The 20,444-nt window shown below is 40.4% G+C and overlaps 1 protein-coding gene across 3 annotated transcripts in view; it reads right to left on the bottom strand.

Annotated features, from left to right (window-relative positions):
* RGS6 (regulator of G protein signaling 6) overlaps positions 1 to 20,444 on the bottom strand; it is a 531,053-nt gene that overhangs the window by 139,463 nt on the left and 371,146 nt on the right. For all 3 annotated transcript variants that reach the window (XM_068254099.1, XM_068254101.1, XM_068254100.1), the window contains one exon: positions 14,857 to 14,907. In XM_068254099.1, the coding sequence (XP_068110200.1) occupies positions 14,857 to 14,907 (51 nt within the window). The remainder of the gene's footprint in view (positions 1 to 14,856; positions 14,908 to 20,444) is intronic.

The raw sequence follows: 20,444 nt of genomic DNA, 5'->3' as shown, positions 1-20,444 counted from the left end.
AATAATAACAGCTTTCTGGTCAGCACACTGTTAAACTGTAGTATCACCCACTTGAGCCGAAGGGAAACATGGACGTCACATTGCACATTCAGTTGTAACTGACAGCTGCTGATCTATAACTGACAGCAACTGGTAAATTTCAGTTCTGACAAAATATTGTCAGAAATGGAAGGGATCGCTGTAAAAAGAAGGAAGTGAGCTTCTGAGAGGAACTGACGGTGAGTATGTAATATTAATTTGCAGCTACGTCACGTGTTTATTTGAAATTATTTTCCTCTCTTCAGGTTCCCTTTAACCTTACCCCCCCCACCCGGTGCCTAATTGTAACCCCTAAGGACACCCCCCCCCCCCCCACACACACACACACACACTCCCCTAACACTAAAGATCCCTGCCTCCTAGCCCCTAAAGCAGCCATTACTGGTTATAAATGTGTACATATGGAAACTGGTTGGAGCAGGGCGAGACACATTATGGCTCACCATGCCGCCTCTGTAATTCCCGGCAGTGTTGAAAACTATCTCCAAATCAGAGCACATCGGATGGGACACTTAATTCGGGGTCCAGATATTGTCGGCATCCGAATAAATGTGCGCGGGCCGCGGCCTATAGAATTAAAGCTATAGCAGCACCCAAATCAGGTGCTACGTGGCCATGTGTGCCCAAGCAACCTGCTTCACTATAAATGGCTAAATAGCGGCTATAAATGGCAATAGCAGTTATAAGTGGCTAAAATGGTAGATAGTGGCTATAAACCTCAGCCACCTCTGGGCACCCAGTTAAACATTTATAGCCTCTAATTGCGGCTTTTAACATTGCTGGTTATAGCAGTGCCGTTTTTAACAGCTTCGTGGATATGACCCTTTGACCCTTAAGGACTGGAGTTTGACATCTGTGCTTTAAACTAGGGAGCTTTAACAAAGATGAAAAAGGCCAGCCACTTAGTACCTTTACAGGACTAGGGAAAGATTTATGCCTGGAGCTGGGTTCCAACTTTTTAGAGGGGCACTACAGTGAAAAACTGTAAAATGTAAAATATGTGCAAACATATACAAATAAGAAGTACATTTTTTCCAGAGTAAAATGAGCCATAAATTACTTCTCTCCTATGTTGCTGTCACTTACAGTAGGTAGTAGAAATCTAATAGAAGTGACAGGTTTTGGACTAGTCCATCTCTTCATAGGGGATTCTCAGGGATATATTTATTTTCAAAAGCACTTAGTGAATAGCAGTTGCTCTGTCCAACTGCCAAAAAACTGTAGCGAGCAGGAAGGCTGGCCAGCATCATTGTTTAAAGAGAAACTCCAACCTAGAATTGAACTTTATCCCAATCAGTAGCTGATACTTCCTTTTAAATGAGAAATATAATGATTTTCACAAACAGACCATCAGGGGGCGCTGTATGACTGCTTTTGTGCTGAAACCCCTCCCACAAGAAGCTCCGAGTACCGCGGTACTCTGGGCAAACTGCCACAATGTAACAATGTTCACAGACAGGAATTAGCTGTTTATAGCTGTCTCTAACAGCCAAAACAGCTAGGAGCAGCTACATAACCTGCCCACAGTAAAAATGTCACCATGTAATAAATGTCAGAATGTAAATCGGGGAGAGGAAAGATTTTACAATGAGCAAACACTGACTAAATCATTTATACATAATTATGGTAAAAAATGAAGCACTTTTTTTACTACATTATTTTCACTGGAGTTCCTCTTTAAATCCTTTTTCGTGAATATCTTTATAAAGAATAAAAGCCTTGCTGAGAATCCTCTATGAAGAGATGGAATATTCCAAAACCTGTCACTTCTGTCAGATTTCTACTGCCTACTATAAGTGACAGCATTATAGGAGAAAAGTAATTTATGGCTCATTTTACTCTGGAAAAAAAGTACTTCTTAGTTGTATATGTTTGTACATATTTTCAATTTTACATTTTTTCGCTGTAGTACCCCTTTAATAATAGACGCTGGTATTCCAGTAGGTAGAACTCTTTTCTGTAACTGTATTACCAATTACAACTATGATTGTTCAGTATTAAAACATGTTAAAAACATCTAATCAATCTGTACTACAGCAATTACAATTTTGAAAAGGCCAATCCCAGGCCAATGCAGCTTTTTATGGAAAATACCAAACAGATAATGGTCAATAAGCAGTATATGATTTTTTTTAAGGGAATGGCTTACTCTGACGACTGCACAGCATGCATTAAGACAAATTTAATGGTACTTTTAACTGGATAAATCTATAAAATAATGCTGGCCCAAGGGAGCAATCCATTTCAGACATGATCCATCAGAGTAGAGGACAGGTATCCTATAGACACACATACATGCATATACAAGCAGGGCAGACTAATAGCAGAGCCTTTCTTGGCTGGGGAGAGGAAATCAGTTTATTGCTATTATAGAAGCTGCAAAGATTTAGAAATTGATTTTTGTAATCACTGTAGCTAATTCTGAGGGATTTGCAATATTTGATGTTCCTGTATACGGTAAGAAAGACCATTTATTTATTCCTTGTCATCGAGCTATGTGTCTGTTCATCATGTTCAGTCATTCACTGTCCCCATCATAATCTGCAACCAGTCTGATACATGACCACAGACCTGTCCATGGGCTTTGCTTGACCCTGTTAAGTTGACTCCTGTGCTGACTCATCCCATCAACATCCTTTCTTGTGTGTTTTAAATAAGATTTTGAAAATCTGCCCAAAAAGAGGCTGGGGCGCCAGGCAGACATACAAGAAGTATGTAAGTGTGTGGACAAAGAAGCAATGACTGATTTAGGGCTGGTTCACAGCACATACACTGCACTGCACTGTAACACATTGGACAGGCAGCAAACAGGCTGAATGGACCTGTGCTTTTGCATAGTTCATTGTGGTTCTGTTCACTGTGTTACAGCACTGCACATTTTTCTGCATAGTGCATGTGGTGAATTTAATGAATGGCATGCATCTACTCCCAGGTGACAATAGAGTAGTGTGCTAGAGACCAGCGCTAATGTAACTGTGCATAATTGCACAAGTAGACATATCTTTGTTGAGCTAACGTATACCTCATTGCAATAATGACTTATGAACCACCCCTTAACTAATTACTTAATGATCACATGGGAACTGTACTATGGGCATTTCCCAGAATGCCAGGCTACCATTCCTATAATGATTCTTTGAGATAAATTAAGTCTTGGGCAAAAAATAATCATTTGCATATGTAAAATATGGTGTTTCTAAGGGAATTAAGGGTGGTAACTGGGGCACAGGGACTGGAAAATAAAGACGAGTGGTGTAGTTTTACTGGGAGGGAGAAGGTGCCCCAAAAAATAACCATAGATGTAATAAACATAAAATGGCTTACCTCTAAGAAGAAGGGGCAACGCCAATATAAGAAAGACATTTTAATAATCAAACACAAAAACGATAACGCGTTTCGCGGAGCACAGTCCGCTTCCTCAGATCAAATAAAGCAGGAATCGCGGACTGTGTTCCGCGAAACGCGTTATCATTTTTTGTGTCTGGATTTTAAAACGTCTTTCTTATATTGGCATTGCCCCTTCTTCTTAGAGGTAAGCCATGTAATTTTTATTACTTCCATTGTTATTTTTTGGGGTGCCTTCTCCCTCCCAGTGATATTGTTTACAGGCTTCCTAGCTATTAGAGGTGGCTGTCAATTGTTTGTTTTGTGTAACCAAACAATTGTTTTTTCTGGAGTGCGACCCATACATTTGAAGACAAAGAACCCAAGTAGGGACGAGATTTCCTCACCGGTTGTTATACTGTGATTGCTGGTCTTGCAACCCACCTTTGTGAGTACCTCATCACTTTGTATTTATCCAGAACTTGACATTAATATACTACACCATAAGGTGCTCCTGGTTTCTCTGTGTAATTTTGATGTATCTGTAGGAAGTCTTGGGAGGCTTGGGACTCCTCTGGACTACACACCTCCCCACAGTGGTGTAGTTTACCTTTTTCTACTTTGAAAGAGAAATATGCTTATGAACAAATATTCAGTTATCCTCTTGCTCCCCAAAGTACATTTTAAAAAATAATCTAATTCTAACTGTTGTATCGACCGTATACTGCTTTGTACTGATATAAAGATTTGTTAATAGAAATTAGAGAGAGAAAAAAAGAACCAAATGGGCTTCCTACCCATGATGTCCACTGAAAAGATCTAGCTACTACAGTCTAGTGCAGCCTTTCTCAACCTTTTTACCTTGAAGGAACCCTGTAAATATCTTTTGGATCTCAAGGAACCCCTGCAAACAATTTTTTGGTCTCGAGGAACCCCTACAATTATTTTTTAGGAGGCATGGTCTTTAAATAGGTTAGGCTGCTAATTTCACTATCTCCTAGTACACTGCCACTCATTATACTGTCTCCTGACCCCCCAATTTAGTGCTTCTTGTTACAGTACCACCTATTATAGTGTGCTCTATTATACTTCCCCAACGATGGGGTAAAATGCCAAGGAACCCCTGCAGAGTCCTCAAGGAACCCTGGGGTTCCAGGGAACCCTGGTTGAGAAAGCCTGTCTAGTGTAATTGCAATCCGTGGAGACAATTGTAAACAATAGTGGTGCCATCTCCAGAAGTAGTTAGCTAGTAGCAAATGAAGGAGGTTTATCTGGACTTTTTTCATGGTCATAATGTCACATCATCAGAGGACCAGAAACAGTGTGCGATGGCAAATGACCAGTGGTTAAAGAGAGCCCAAGGAGTGCATTCCAGGCCCATAAGGAATAACCAATATGCAGGTAGTTGTATATTAAAAGCAAACTTGTTTGGCTTTACTGTGACTGAGTTAAAGAGGAACTCCAGTGAAAAAATGTAATTAAAAAAGTGCTTTTTTACAATAATTATGTATAAATGATTTAGTCAGTGTTTGTCCATTAACATTTTTTTCCTCTCCCTGATTTACTTTCTGACATTTATCACATGGTGACATTTTTACTGCTGGCAGGTAATGTCCGTGGAAGCAGATGCTACTTGCTTTTTTGGCAGTTGGAAACAGCTGTAAATAGCTGTTATTTCCCACAATGTGATGTCAGAACCATGGTCCTGACATCACACTGTGGGAGGGGTTTCACCACAATATCAGCCATACAGAGCCACCTGATGATCAGTTTGTGAAAAGGAAAAGATTTATCATGGGAAAGGGGGTATCAGCTACTGATTGGGATAAAGGTCAACTCTTGGTTACGGTTTCACTTTAAAGAGGAACTGTACTGAAAATAACATAATGAATAAAATTGCTTATTTTTTACGATATTGCTTTATACATTATTTACCGTAGTCAATATTTCCCTATTATAAAATCTTTCCACTCCCTGATTTACAATCTGAAATTGATCACTTTCTGATCACAGGTTGTGAAATCATTAGTGCTGTGAGGTGCAGCTCTGTAAAATGTTTGTTTACACAGTGTGCCAAAAGCCAACAGAAATAACTGGTCTCCCAGGATGCTCTGGGAAGAGAATCTCCCATAGCTAAACAGCCTAAGCAGTGACATCACTGAAAGGGCACAGCTACATGACAATAATTAGAAATAGGGAGTGTTCCTGATGCTGAAATGATGATAATTAATGTAAAATTGGGTATCCTGAATAATTCCTGCTATATCTCACTATGGTGCCTATACAGTTAACATGATACGTGGGAAGCTATTAGATCTGTAAGTGTCAATAAGTATGAGGATAGAGTTTTGTTCACAATGGCTAGTCACTAGAGGGAATTTCGGATTATAATTTTATGATGCTAGGCTAAAACTATTCTTTTTACAAATCAAAATTGAATGTGGTTGTCTATCTGCTATGGGCAAAAGTTAATACACTTTTTACTCAATACCGGAGGCCTGCGTTTCTCATTTTCACTTCTTTCGGTACATTTTGTTACTTCTCCTCTCATAGCTGGCCTACGGTAAATTATTGATATGTTAACTTATAGTTTTCTACATGCCCAATTAAGATACAACTTTACTAGCCCTATAAAACACAGCTTGAACATTTTTCTTTTCATCACTTTATTTCTAAAGCCTGAAGTGAAGCATTACTGCTTATAATCATATATCACGTCCGCTTCCTGTTTCACATGATTTTGATTATAGGAAACGTTATGTAGGGCAGTCTGAATCTGATGTTTTCCAATGCATGCCCTCTTATCCTGAGATGAAAAAGCACATCCCTCAAGCTAAAGACTATTGTCATTATTATTACTATTATTGTTGTTATTATTATGATCAGTATCAATATATTTTATGTATAAAATGCCAACAAAACTTCACTAAACAGAGCATACAATCTCTCTCCACTGTTGATAACTATGGAGGAGTGGGGACATTTAACTTCGATCTTGCTAAAAATTGGCCTGTGTTTGTTTAGCAAACTCTTTTGCAGAATTGTTGCCTATTTTGCTTTAACCACTTGAGGACCGCAGTGTTAAACTCCCCTAAAGACCAGGCCATTTTTCTGTAAATGGGCCACTGCAGCTTTGAAGCCTCACTGCATGGCCGCACAACTCAGCACACAAGTGATTCCCCCCCCCCTTTTCTCCCACCAACAGAGCTTTCCGCTGGTGGGGTCTGATCGCTCCCCCAGTGTTTGTTTATTTTTTTTATAAATATTTATGTTATTTATTATTTATAAATTATTTATTTATTCTTTTTTAAATAAAATTGTGTATTTATTTTGTATTCCCAACTCCCTCCCTCCCTAAGGCTTAACACACACCATACAATCGTGGTTGTTCAATCTTACCACTTTCATGTAGTATAAGAGCTTATCCAATCAATCATTCAAGGTATTTTCAATCTGTTGGCCCTTATACTACATAGATTTGGTAAATCTGTACAACCAAGATTGTATGGTGTGTGTTGAGCTTAACAGTCTCCCAGCAGCAATTGCCGCTGGGAGACTGACGGCGGAGCAGAGCTCTGTCATCAGAGCGGGGATGCGCGCATCGGCGCACGATCTCCCGCAAACCATGCCCCAAGGACCTTCTGCCGATCGGTGTTAGGCTATCCAGGGGCTGCCGCTGCAGCCACGCCCCTTGGTGTTGCGCAGTTGGCAAGCGGTTAACTTTTCCCTTTTAATTGCAAATTGCGTTGAAGTCAATGGCGCAAATTTTATCGGTTAATAGCAAAGCCCTTATATGTGTTATAATCACTGAACTTGCAAGGTATGTTAAGGAAAATAGTGGTAACAAGGTTTTTTTGTTTTACAAAAAAGACTTAGTAGTTTCCGAGGATGATTTTAACTAGTTCACCACTAAGGACCAGAGCAACTTTCACATTTCAGCTCTCCTCCCTTTCATTCACAAATTACTTTATCACTACTAATCACAACAAAATGATCTATATCTTGTTTTTTTCGCCAGCAATTATGCTTTCTTTGGGTGGTACCTTCTGCTAAGAATTATTTTATTCTAAATGCATTTTCAGGAAAATAATTAAAAATGGAAAAAATTCATTATTTCTCAATTTTCCGCCACTATAGTTTTAAAATAAAACTGTAATGATCCCTCCTGTAGCGTATTCTGTCCGTTGCAGTGGAGCTGCAAATGGACAGTTCTGGCTTATCTGTTTGCATTCGGTTGTGCATTTGCAATGGGTCTCATTGTCATTTGCAATCGCTCTGCAGTTCTGGGCAGCTCAGGATGCTGTCATCATTCCACCAATTGCTTGTTGCTGCTGAGCTGCGAGCAGATAGCCCTGGATTTCCTGCATGCATGTTGTTACATAATACTGCATGTATTTCTTATGGAGGTCCTTTGCATTCACAGCCAGCTATCAAATGGTAATTAAACCAGCTCAGGATTGAGTGATTACCATTCAGCTGTGTGGAGATTTGCATACCTGCATTTATTGGCTGATGCCAGCATAAAAGTCTGCCTCCCATTTCATACCCCGCCCGTCATAGTGGTCAGTACGCTGATCTATTGGGCACCTTGTTACTCTGTATAGTTCTGTTATTATAGTTGTATGCGACCTTATTACTTGTGCTTTAGCTAGTTCTTGATTAATATATATGCAGACTTGCTAATATATATTTATTCGTTAGTTGAGCCATTTGTTATTTTTCTTATTATTGTGTATTGCCTAGTTCCATGCTTGATGGACATTTGCTGCATCCGCGGTGGATCAGTGAAGTCCATTATCCAGATAGCTTGGATTCTGCCATCACCACGTTGGTGACTCTAGTATTCCTGCTACTCTAGTTTCTGGGAACGTAACTATAGGCTGCAGTTGCTATTAGTTACGTTCTATCATGTAGTCTTGCCTGGGTGGATGCTTGCTGGTGACTGTTGTTAGCCTGCTTACTCTGCTTCTGTGGACGTGACTGTGAGTTGCGGTTGCTTCTAGTTACGCTCCAATCTATAGTCCTGTCTTGTACCTGTCTGAAAGCTTGCTATCGCTAAGGCAGCACAGTGCAAACTAAGGCAGCGCAACATCGCACTGCGCTGCCATTGTGTTTTATTTGTAGCGATATTGGAAGCCCAGAGCTGCAGTTGCTCTGGGGAGCCTGTGTAACCTCTTCCATTATCCAGCTTTTAGCTTTGTTGCGCTGGGTGGTCAGGAAGTATGACCCCCCAGCATTACAAAAATGTGCTACTACAGATAAAATCCACACATTTTATTTGCTCATTTATCCTAGTTATTACAACATTTAAAATATGTACCTAATACAATGTATGACGTATTTTTCAGCTTTGCGTCCACCACTAATTACAAGCCGTTATTTGCAAAAATAACAGTAATATACCCTCATGACATACATATTAGAAGAAGTTGAGTCCCTAAGGTAGCTATTCATTTTTTGTTTTAAATGTAACTTTTATTTTATTTTATACAAATGTTTTATTTTGGTAACTATGTGAGGGGAGGTAAGGGGTTAACTAAATGGGGATTTTATGTATATTTATTTAAGCTTTTTATTTAATTTTATGTATGTATGTAGGTGTAATTTAACTATTTGGCCATTAGATGCCCCCCCCCCCCCCCCCCACTTTATTCCAGTGTACTGTGAACTGATACAGGAAGTGTAGCGTGTGGGTTTTCACTTTAATTTTCTCAATGACCACCAGCAGCATCTCACAGGCACTTTGACCAGTGAATGGGAACTATGGGAGCGCGCACTTGTGCGCACAGTGGGCGACCGCCATGTGATACAAAAATATACACCTCTGGGACTATAAATGAAGTCCTTCGGGACATAGATATAGCGCCTCAAGAGGCATAACTAGTTAAAAAGAAAGAATGGTTTTCAAACTCTGTAAAATCACATTTTCCTTCTGTAAGTTTTTATATATAGTGCGTTCCGAGTTTTACATCTCCACAAAACTCTCGTCCGTACAATGGACAAGGGACTCAGTCCCACCTCCAGTGCCCAGGAGAAGGTCGGAATAACTAACCCCTATGCCTCTAGTTGTAGACTCTGGAATCTGTTTGCAGTAAAGGCAGCCATACAATCCCTCTCTGATCAGATTCGATCAGAGAAGGATCTATCTGTTGGTCCATCTGATGGCAAATCGACCAGTGTATGGCTACCTCAGATTGGCATGCTTGTTCAGGTCTAAAAGTATTAGAGGCAGATAATCAGCACAGCTGCCAGGTAACTAATATTGTTTAAAAGGAAATAAATATGGCAGCCTCCATATCCATCTCAGTTCAAGTGTCTTTTAAGGCTAATTTGAATTGACAATTGAATTATCTTTGTGTTTTGGGAAAAAAAAAAACCCTATGCAAGCAAAGAGAGAATATACAAACTACATGCAGATAGTTCGGCACACGTGTGTTTTGTTTTGCAGAAACTATATTTTTTTTTACACCAGGTTTATGCATAATTAAATAAAAGTAATGATCTATTAAATGTACATATAGGGCTTGATTCACAAAGCGGTGCTAACCTAGTTAGCACGCCTAAAGAGTTTTGGGCGTGATAAGCATTGCACTAAGTAGGTTAGCACCGCTTTGAGGGAAAAACTCCCGTGCAAAGTTTTGTGCGCAAAGTCCGGTGCGTGCGAAACGACGCATAGGGTTTAATGGCGTTGCGCGCATAAACTTTGCTCGTGTAAAACTTTACGCGCGAGTTTATTTTATCACACCTAAACTGAGTTTAGGCGTGATAATGGGCTTTTCACCAGCGTGCTAACAGTTAGCACAGCTTTGTGAATGAAGCTCATAGACTGCTTTGGCTGGGTGTTTAAATGAAGGCTGGAATGCTACCCCAAGTGTACATACTGAAAGTAAAGAAAAAATGCTGTACATTAACCAGCGTTAAAGCATGAGGACAGAATGCTAGTGCCCAGTGGAGGAAATGTATCAAAACCAATGCATGGAGAAATTGAAGCAAAACTAGTGCAAAGTTGGAGCAGATGCCTAAATCAAAGTTTCAGATTAGTCGCTCTGAAGAACTGTTCTACTTCTGTTCCTGCCAATTTTGTTCTATTTTTTTACATGCTTTGGTTTGGATAAATGTACCTCTGCTCTGCTTGGATAAATGTGACTCTGCTCAAGGGACAACACTGTCCATGTTGTTCTCAAATTGATTGGCATATTGTTCTGACTGCACAGTGTAAAAGTGGTTGTCATTTATCAGCCTCCCCTGACTATTCTGCCTCCCCATTGATGTGTTGTCATTTAATCTATTTCCAGAGAAAAGAAAGAGCCAGCAGCCTCAAGACCACTCTCTGCATCCCATGGACTTTGCCCTTGCATATAATCTGCCTAGTGACACCCATGGTCTGTATTCTAATTGTATGTTTTTTACTAGTGCCACCATCCTATTGGCTTCTATAGGTCATAGCCAGATCAGCAGAGGGAATGCAACCAAGGAATATGCTTCCTAAGTGCTAATTAATACACAGCTAGGAGTTGTATGCTTTAGTATACAAATATAAACTCAATTTAGAGTTGGGATCTGCCTCGCACATTTAGATAACAAGTTTATGAACTGCAATATGAAGAAAGAGGATGGATTCTGGCACTCCGATTGCAGAGGTAATTTATTGCAGCACGGTTTGAAAAGTTTACAAACATGCCTGTGTTGACAGCTGTTTCGCATGATGCCACGCCTCCTCAGGACACCAAGGCTCCAAGTTTATGAACTGCTTTATTTTTCTGTCAAAAAATTGCGAAAATAAAATTGCTGCTGGGACCTGGGCCTGATATTAGGTGCAGTTCCCCATGAAAAGATAGACACAATGGCATTTCATTTTTTTTTTTTTAGACTAACTAAGGCTTTACTCTGATTTTCAAGAAGAATATGCGTTCAGTAAAGCAGAAATGCGGACTGAATGCACAGTTTCCAACCCATTACCTTTTACTCTGCATTTCATCACCATTTTTAATATCCCTGCAAGATATTTTAAGGAATAAATCAAGACATATGTCCTTAAAAAAAAAAAAAGTAAAAGGTTTTATGAAAAATATATGCTGGCTGTGTGTGATTTTTAGGCATTGGCGATCTCACTCCTGGGAAATGTCCGGCCTTGATAATTCATCTGGCTCAGTAGGATAATTACAGCACAGTTGCTTCATATACTCGGGTATTATAGTGCATGTTAAGTGTCCTGAGGGACTGCTCAAAGCATCCTGGGCTTGTAGAACTGTATGCTTGAGACGTTCAATCAAAATGCCTGTCCTTAAGCCTTAGATTTGAGTGTTACTGAGCTAAAGGTCTGTAATTTCAAGATTTCACTATTCCAAATGAACTCAGTACCTTTCTGACTGTGACCGTTTTGAGGATTCTTAGACAAGTGATCTTTCTTTTATCTTTTATCTTGTCTTTCCTCTTTTGTATGCAGGATTTGGTAAGAGCGGGCAAAGGATGTGAGACTCCATCAGTAATTGGCTGGAGAGACTAGTGCAGAGTGGTCACCCCACAGACAGATCTCCACTCCATCTGACAGCTGCTTAAACGGGGCATTTTATCTTTCAGTACGCACTTTCAATAATGGTGGTGTGAAACAATTATTTTTGATCATTTGGGTGGCCTTTTCCTGTACAAACACACTGCTTGGTGAGCAGCATGTTCTGCTCTATGGAGAGGGGAGGGCAAGTGGGAGCTGCCGATGCCAGTCATGGTAAAAAAAAAAAAACACATTAACTTGCAGTTGACATGCATTGGGGAAGGGGGGTTGGGTGTTCACCTGCACTATGAAAGAGAAGAAAAACGATGTGCAATCTTGCGCTAATCATACACAACTCTGGTTATTCCTGATACAACCACTAGCAGCTCCTCCACCCTCGGCTGAAGGGTATAACTGTAGCACAAAGAAAAAAAGTAGAAGGAGGAGCGCTCCGTAGTGTATTAAAACTTTTAATAAAAAAACATGCAAAGCTTGACAAAGGCATGGATACGCCGAAACGCGTTGCGAAGTTACTGCACCCACCGATCAAAGGAAAGGCTCCCATTGTCCATTAACATCTAGGACTACCCCCACTGCTGGCCACAGAGGAGGAACAGGTTGCCACCCAGGGTCATCGGTTTGGGTTTTTTTACCCAAGATATGTCTGTCTTTCATCACTTTATAGTAAGTGTTTCTAATCATTGCGTGTTTTTCTATTCAAAGTTTTAATACACTACGGAGCGCTCCTCCTTCTACTTTTTTCTTTGTACTATGAAAGAGAACCCTAATTTGTAGGCAATCTAATTTGCTAGTGTGCAAACCCATGCTTTTTTTTCAATAACAACATTTTTTATTGTCTAGGAAGAACATTATGATACAGCCAAGTATACCACAGGGCATGGTTCAGGTAAGGTCTTAACAACCTTCATATATGGAAATGAGTAGAAAAAAACATATTATATTCAGTAAAAGGCAAATAAGGTATCTGGGGGCTTGTAACCCCATGATCTAAACCAGGGGTGTCAAACTCAATCACATAAGGGGCCAACATCTAAAACCTAGTGTAGGTCATGAGCCAAATTGTTTATTGAGATTTAACATTTATTGAGTTGCCTCAACCTAAGTGGCGTATCTATAGGGACCCCAGGGGGAGGGGCCATCTGCTCCCCCTTCTGCAGAGTAGCGCAGTGCAGCAGTTTAATATTTACCTGCTCCAGTGCTGCTTCAGGTCTCCTCTGATCTTCCTGACAGCCACACGTTCTATGCTGCATACCTCTAATCTTGTTAGGGGTGTCCCATGAATTATTGCACCCCGGCTCAAATAGACAATATTTCAATCAGAGACACTGCAACCGGTGTGCTCCTCCGGACAGGAAGGTGTACTGTCCTTCTTTTGCTGCTTACAATGATGGACATTGGAGGCCCTCAAGGGGCACATGAAATGGCAAAGCGGGCCACATTTGGCCTGCGGGCTTGTGTTTGACACCTGTGATCTAAACTAAACTCTACGGAACACAACTAGAACCTGTATCCAGGCATAAGAATCCAGTCACTTCATGACTGGGATAACTATTAGGACTCAACTTAGGCTGCTTTCACAGTGCGATGTTACAGCCGCACGTTATATAAAGTAATAACGCAGGCTAACGCACAGCAGCACAATGTATGTGTTACATTCACAGTGCTCACGTTGCGTTGTGTGTAACGTGTAGCGATATGTAGAAGGTGCTGCATGCTGTGCGTTGTCTGCGTTATTAGCTACGTTTGACTGTTTGCACATGCTCAGTAATGTTTTCGGGGTTATTTTAAATGTGACGCATGCACCGTTTTCTTTCGATCAGTATGAGTCAAAAAGTACGCATAAAGTACACATCAAGAGACGCATAACGCAGTTCCATATAACGTCCAACTTCAAAGCTAACATGCGTTGCGTTAGGGGCACGTTATGCGACCTTAACGTCGCATCAAACGCAACGCCTTAGTGTGAAAGAGCCCTTAAAGTAAAAAAAGTACCATAGAATGGAAAGGTCTTCAGGAATGGATAGGAAAACAGAGCTCTGATTTTGATATTGTTCAACATGGAATCAGAGATATTAATCTGCAGAGTATATGTACAAAATGAAGCTCAAACAGTCTGGAAAATGTAGATTGCATAAGGCTTAACATTATGTGAATCTAAGGAGTGGCGGAGAAGAAAGAGCCATAGTTATAATTAAATCCGTGAGAATAAAATGGAAATGGATATAAGGAATGAGCCGCTAAGCTGAAAGGATGGGGGCAGATAAACTATGGAATGTGGCAACAAGCCTAGGCCTTTACAAGTACTTCAGCCTCAATCATGGATTTGTCTTGATTGTTCTTAAATTAATTTGAATATAATGGTTTGTTTTTTTCTTGACCCTTTTTGTTTTTAAAAGTCTTTTAATAAAGTTCATGTTTGTACAACATCTATAGATGTTTTTAGGTGGCCATTTGTTTTCTTACAGCACTTTTAAGTAGTGGGAACAGAGCACAAACATTGAAGTGTACCCGAGGGGACAGGTGACATGATGAGATAAACATGTGTATGTACTGTACAAAACATTAATAACTAGGCTGTTTCACTTGTTCTATTTTGCTGCCTGAAACAGTTAATTTCCAGGCATGGAGGTGACAGCTTCAGTCTTGTCAGTACCTTGTCAGGAATATAGTAAACATCACTGATAAGCTAATTACAGCCATAAAGTTTTCCTGGCAGAATACAGCTTCTGAGAACAAAGGGAGATAAAATGCATGAACTATTGACCTTTTTCTAACTCTGGAACACTTATTAGGCTGGCACTGATCAGAGGCAACAAAACATTCAATCTGCTTTGTAACTGTTTAAATATAAAATAAAACCATGGGATATCTAAAATGGTCAATTTTAGGAGTAGGAGCATAAATACAAGTTACTTTAAGTTCTTTTCCTCATGTAAATTAATTAATTCATAAACAGACTATATGCTATGAGACTTGATCACCTGGATCTTCAACATTGAGGTTCTTCATCAGCCATTGGACAATGTCTGCTCCTAAATGAGAAAGATACAAAAAAACATGTAAAATTTTGTTTATTTAATAAAAAAAAAAATCAGTTTACACATACAGATCAGAAGTATGAATGTGAGCTTCCACTTTGTCCAATAGGTATATATATATATATATATATATATATATATATATATATATATATATATATATATATATATGTGTGGCTATGTGGATACATAGGTGTCGATTATCAGGAAATTCCTTGCTGCTAATTACGGCTTTTACTATTGCCGCCAAAGGCGGCGCCATTTTTACTGCCGTTTGTCCTGCACCATTTTTATCTGCTGCAAAAAATTTACAGGGTCAAGAAGTATGTTAATGGCATATATGAATATATTTACATCAGCATTATACGAGTTGAATATGTAACACTACTGTTCTATACATACATCTAAAAATAGTACAGTTTTTCTACCTGATAAATCCGCTACCACGTTACATGTACCCATTCCTAGTATGGAAGTCCAATCTTGTCCCCTCCCTCCCTGGCCATTTCCTCGATGTAAGGCTTGGTGGTGTATTCTCCACAGTCAGCATGCAACGCATGAGCTGACGTGGAGGAGGTACACACACTAGCACAAGGAAACAGGCTATCCCTAGTATAGTGGAGGGGAGGACTGACTCCAGAAGGAGATTGTGGCGCACAGAGCCGGTGCAGATCCGACAGCCACAAACAATACTTTCGCGATAACGTCTCAGCGCAAGGTAGCGCTGAGCGCATAAACCAGAACTGAGGAGATCAGGACAGGTAGACAGAATGAACGCTTGCTAGCTAGCCGCTACTTAGTGACAGCAAGCGTCCACAACAAGACAGACTGGAATGAGGCAGCCAAAGCGTAGCGGCGATGGCGTGCCTCACAAAGACAGGACAGGATAGTCAGGAATTAGCAGGATCAAGATAGATGAACGTAACACAGACAAATATACAAATAGTATGATTTCCTAGCGTATTACAATTACAGCTATCAATGAAACTATTTGTAACGTCTGACTAACATATGTATATATCGGCAATGAACCGATATATGACATAAGCAGGAACACTGACTTAGGACTGGAACGATACAGGGAACAGGACTCAGAAGGATTCGCTATCTCTTCGCAGAGATGAACGCAATCCACAAACGGTAACAGGACAGGATTCAGAAGGATTCGTTATCTCCTCGCAGAGATGAACGCAATCCACAAACAGGACCAGGAACAGGATAACTAGCTCAGCACGGGTGATCAACGTGCTAGAACTGACTAGCTGAACACAGGATATAAACAGTTCGTGTACGTATATATCAGCGTCACTGATGTATCAACGTAACACGAATACAAGGAAAATAATAAACGTGCTGGTATGCATATATATGGGCAATGAACCAATATATGATGCAAAACCAGCAAAGTATCTTTAGAACAAGAAACACGATCGGGGGCTGAAGCGACAGCAAGACAGGCTTAAACTGAAGCTATGAAAACCCAAGGAGTCCTGCAGGAAGCAGATCTTTATACTGAGGTCATCCAATGGGAGCAGACATGCAGATTCCCACACAGGTGAATGATAATCAGTCACAAGCTGACAGCAGGGAAAGGCAGACAAAGCTATGCAGCTTGCATGGAAAGAGATCAGAACTGCCTGAGCTGCAGCACTACTACTTCCAGGAATACCTGCTGCAGCAGCGATCATGACACTCGACCAGCACAAACCATAAACCATTCTCTCCATCAATACTATAGGCCCAGCAGTGTTCGCATGGGATAGTGTGGGTAAACTGAAAACCTGACCTAAGATAGCATACTCTTAATATAGCAAGGGGTCATCATTGAAAGTAGGAAATGTAGCTAGGTTGCTCAGGCTGCATTGTAAGTGGTATTACCAATTCTATTATCAGCAATCCATGGCAGGATCACTTTAAGGACATTTATGTGATGCACTGGAACAAGGTCTTTTTCACTTGCAGCCTCACAGTTGCCATAGTTGAGTGTTCTTGACTGGTCTGAAGAATCCTTGGTATACGTTTTGCTTCTCTGGCGAACATCAATGAATGATTAAAGTTGGAGAAATAGCAATCAAGCAAGTTGGAAAACATTGCCTGACTGCTACTGTTATCATAGGTTGATAATCTGTGCAGTCAGGCACTGCTTACTTGCCTTCTCCAGAGTGTGAAGTCAACCACAGAGAGAAGAACTGGGACAATGTCATACAGCACACAAGACTCTATTTGCCAGGTTCCTTAGCTGACATACTGCATGTACATCAAACATAATTCAGACACATACTTTAAATAATACAAACATACAATACACACATAATTCAAAAACACATGCACACATACAAGCGATGTACATGCATGTACACAGACATGAAATGCACACATGCCAAGCTTGCTTGTGCATACAAAGTATACATGCACACACATAGGCCCATATGCAATTAACTTATTCTACTGAGTAGTGGCTGGATAGCATAATGGTTCCTTAGCTGACATATTGCATGTACATCAAACATAATTCAGACACATACTTTACAAATATAAACACACAATACACACATACAGTGATGTGAAAAACGCTTTGCCTCCTTCCGGATTTCTTATTCTTTTGCATGTTTGTCCTACTTAAATGTTTCTGCTCATCAAAAACCGTTAACTATTAGTCAAAGATAACATAATTAAATGATGGTTTTTATTATTTAGTGAGAAAAAAAACTCCAAATCTACATGGCCCTGTGTGAAAAAGTGATTGCCCCCCTTGTTAAAAAATAACTGTTGTTTATCACACCTGAGTTCAATTTCTGTAGTCACCCCCAGGCCTGATTACTGCCAAACCTGTTTCAATCAAGAAATCACTTAAATAAAGAGGAACTCCAGTGAAAATAATGTAGTAAAAAAAGTGCTTCATTTTTACCATAATTATGTATAAATGATTTAGTCAGTGTTTGCTCATTGTAAAATCTTGCCTCTCCCCAATTTACATTCTGACATTTATTACATGGTGACATTTTTACAGTGGGCAGGTTATGTAGCTGCTCCTAGCTGTTCTGGCTGTTACAGACAGCTGTAAACAGCTATTTCCTGTCTGTGAACATTGTTACATTGTGGCAGTTTGCCCAGAGTACCGAGTTCCCAGAGCTTCTTGTGGGAGGGGTTTCAGCACAAAATCAGTCATACAGCGCCCCCTGATGGTCTGTTTGTGAAAAGCATTATATTTCTCATGTAAAAGGGGGTATCAGCTACTGATTGGGATAAAGTTCAATTCTAGGTTGGAGTTTCTCTTTAAAGAGAATCTGAAGCCAAAATAAAAATGGCTTTTTAGCTTATATCCCTATGAGGCATGTATGCCCCAGCTAAAACACCCCTATTGCGCTGCATAATGAGGGGTCTTTACCCCCCAAATCCCTCCGCAAAATCCACAACTTTCTTGGTCGTGGATTTTGCTGCCCCTGTGTGCTTCCGTGTGAGGCCGGGGTATGAGCCACAGCCCTGCCTCACACACGTCTGTCAGCGCGTATCTCGGCCTCTCCCCCGCCCCTCTCAGCGAAGGAAGACTGAGAGGGGTGGTGGAGAGGCAGAGATCTGCCGCTGACAGACGCGTGTGAGGCAGGGCTGCAGCTCATAGCCCTGCCTCACACGGAAGCATTCCCCGGGCAGCACAGGGGGGATTTGAGGGGTAAAGACCCCTCGTTATGCAGCGAAATAGCGGCGTTTTAGCTGGGGCATACATGCCTCATAGGGATATAAGCTAAAAAGCCATTTTTATTTTGGCTTCAGATTCTCTTTAAATAAGAGCTATCTGACACAGAGAAGTAGACCAAAAGCACCTCAAAAGCTAGACATCATGCCAAGATCCAACGAAATTCAGGAACAAATGAGAACAAAAGTAATTGAGATCTATCAGTCTGGTAAAGGTTATGAAGCCATTTCTAAAGCTTTGGGACTCCAGCGAACCACAGTGAGAGCCATAATCCACAAATGGCAAAAACATGGAACAGTGATAAACCTTCCCAGGAGTGGCCGGCCGACCAAAATTACCCCAAGAGCGCAGAGAAAACTCATCCGAGAGGCCACAAAAGACCCCAGGACAACATCTAAAGAACTGCAGGCCTCACTTGCCTCAATTAAGGTCAGTGTTCACGACTCCACCATAAGAAAGAGACTGGGCAAAAACGGCCTGCATGGCAGATATCCAAGGCGCAAACCACTTTTAAGCAAAAAGAACATTAAGGCTCATCTCAATTTTGCTAAAAAACATCTCAATGATTGCCAAGACTTTTGGGAAAATACCTTGTGGACCGACAAGACAAAAGTTGAACTTTTTGGAAGGTGCATGTCCCGTTACATCTGGCGTAGAAGTAACACAGCATTTCAGCAAAAGAACATCATACCAACAGTAAAATATGGTGGTGGTAGTGTGATGGTCTGGGGTTGTTTTGCTGCTTCAGGACCTGGAAGGCTTGCTGTGATAGATGGAACCATGAATTCTACTATCTACCAAAAAATCCTGAAGGAGAATGTCCGGTCATCTGTTCGTCAACTCAAGCTGAAGCGATCTTGGGTGCTTCAGGAGGACAATGACCCAAAACACACCAGCAAATCCACCTCTGAATGGCTGAAGAAAAACAAAATGAAGACTTTTGAGTGGCCTAGTCAAAGTCCTGACCTGAATCCTATTGAGATGTTGTGGCATGACCTTAAAAAGGCAGTTCATGCTAGAAAACCCTCAAATAAAGCTGAATTACAACAATTCTGCAAAGATGAGTGGGCAAAAAATTCATCCAGAGCGCTGTAAAAGACTAGTTGCAAGTTATTGCAAACGCTTGATTGCAGTTATTGCTGCTAAGGGTGGCCCAACCAGTTATTAGGTTCAGGGGGCAATTTCTTTTTCACACAGGGCCATGTAGGTTTGGAGTTTTTTTTTCTCACTAAATAATAAACCACCATCATTTAAAACTGCATTTTGTGTTCAATTATGTTATCTTTGACTAATAGTTAATGATTTTTGATGAGCAGAAACATTTAAAGCGGAATATAACCCTGCATTTCAACTTTGCTCTAAAACATTATTTACAGCATATTATATGCAAAAAGCATTTTTTTTATTAGACCAGCATTGGAAGGGTTAAACACAGAGGTTTAAAGTTCCGTGGAGAGATATGCAGAAGTTCAGATTGTTACATTCTATTTAGTTATATGTATCTATTGAGAAATGTTACACACTCTTTGGCTGTCCTCCAGCTTCTTCTCAGTCCGAGAGATGAGTCACATTCAACACTTCGATACATTTATGTAAACAAAATGTATCTATGTCAGCTTCGGATGCATCTGCAGAAATCTCCAGGAACTTTAAAGCCCTGTGTAACCCTTCCAATGCTGGTCTAGTAAAAAAAAAAAAATGCTGGTTGCATATAATATACTGTAAATAATGTTTTAGAGCAAAGTTGAAATGCAGGGTTATATTCCGCTTTAAGTGTGACAAACATGCAAAAGAATAAGAAATCAGGAAGGGGGCAAATAGTTTTTCACATCACTGT

The sequence above is a fragment of the Hyperolius riggenbachi genome, chromosome 9 (genome assembly GCF_040937935.1).
Source record: "Hyperolius riggenbachi isolate aHypRig1 chromosome 9, aHypRig1.pri, whole genome shotgun sequence".
Taxonomy (NCBI): Eukaryota; Metazoa; Chordata; class Amphibia; order Anura; family Hyperoliidae; genus Hyperolius; species Hyperolius riggenbachi.
This window is presented reverse-complemented; position numbering and strand designations above follow the sequence as displayed.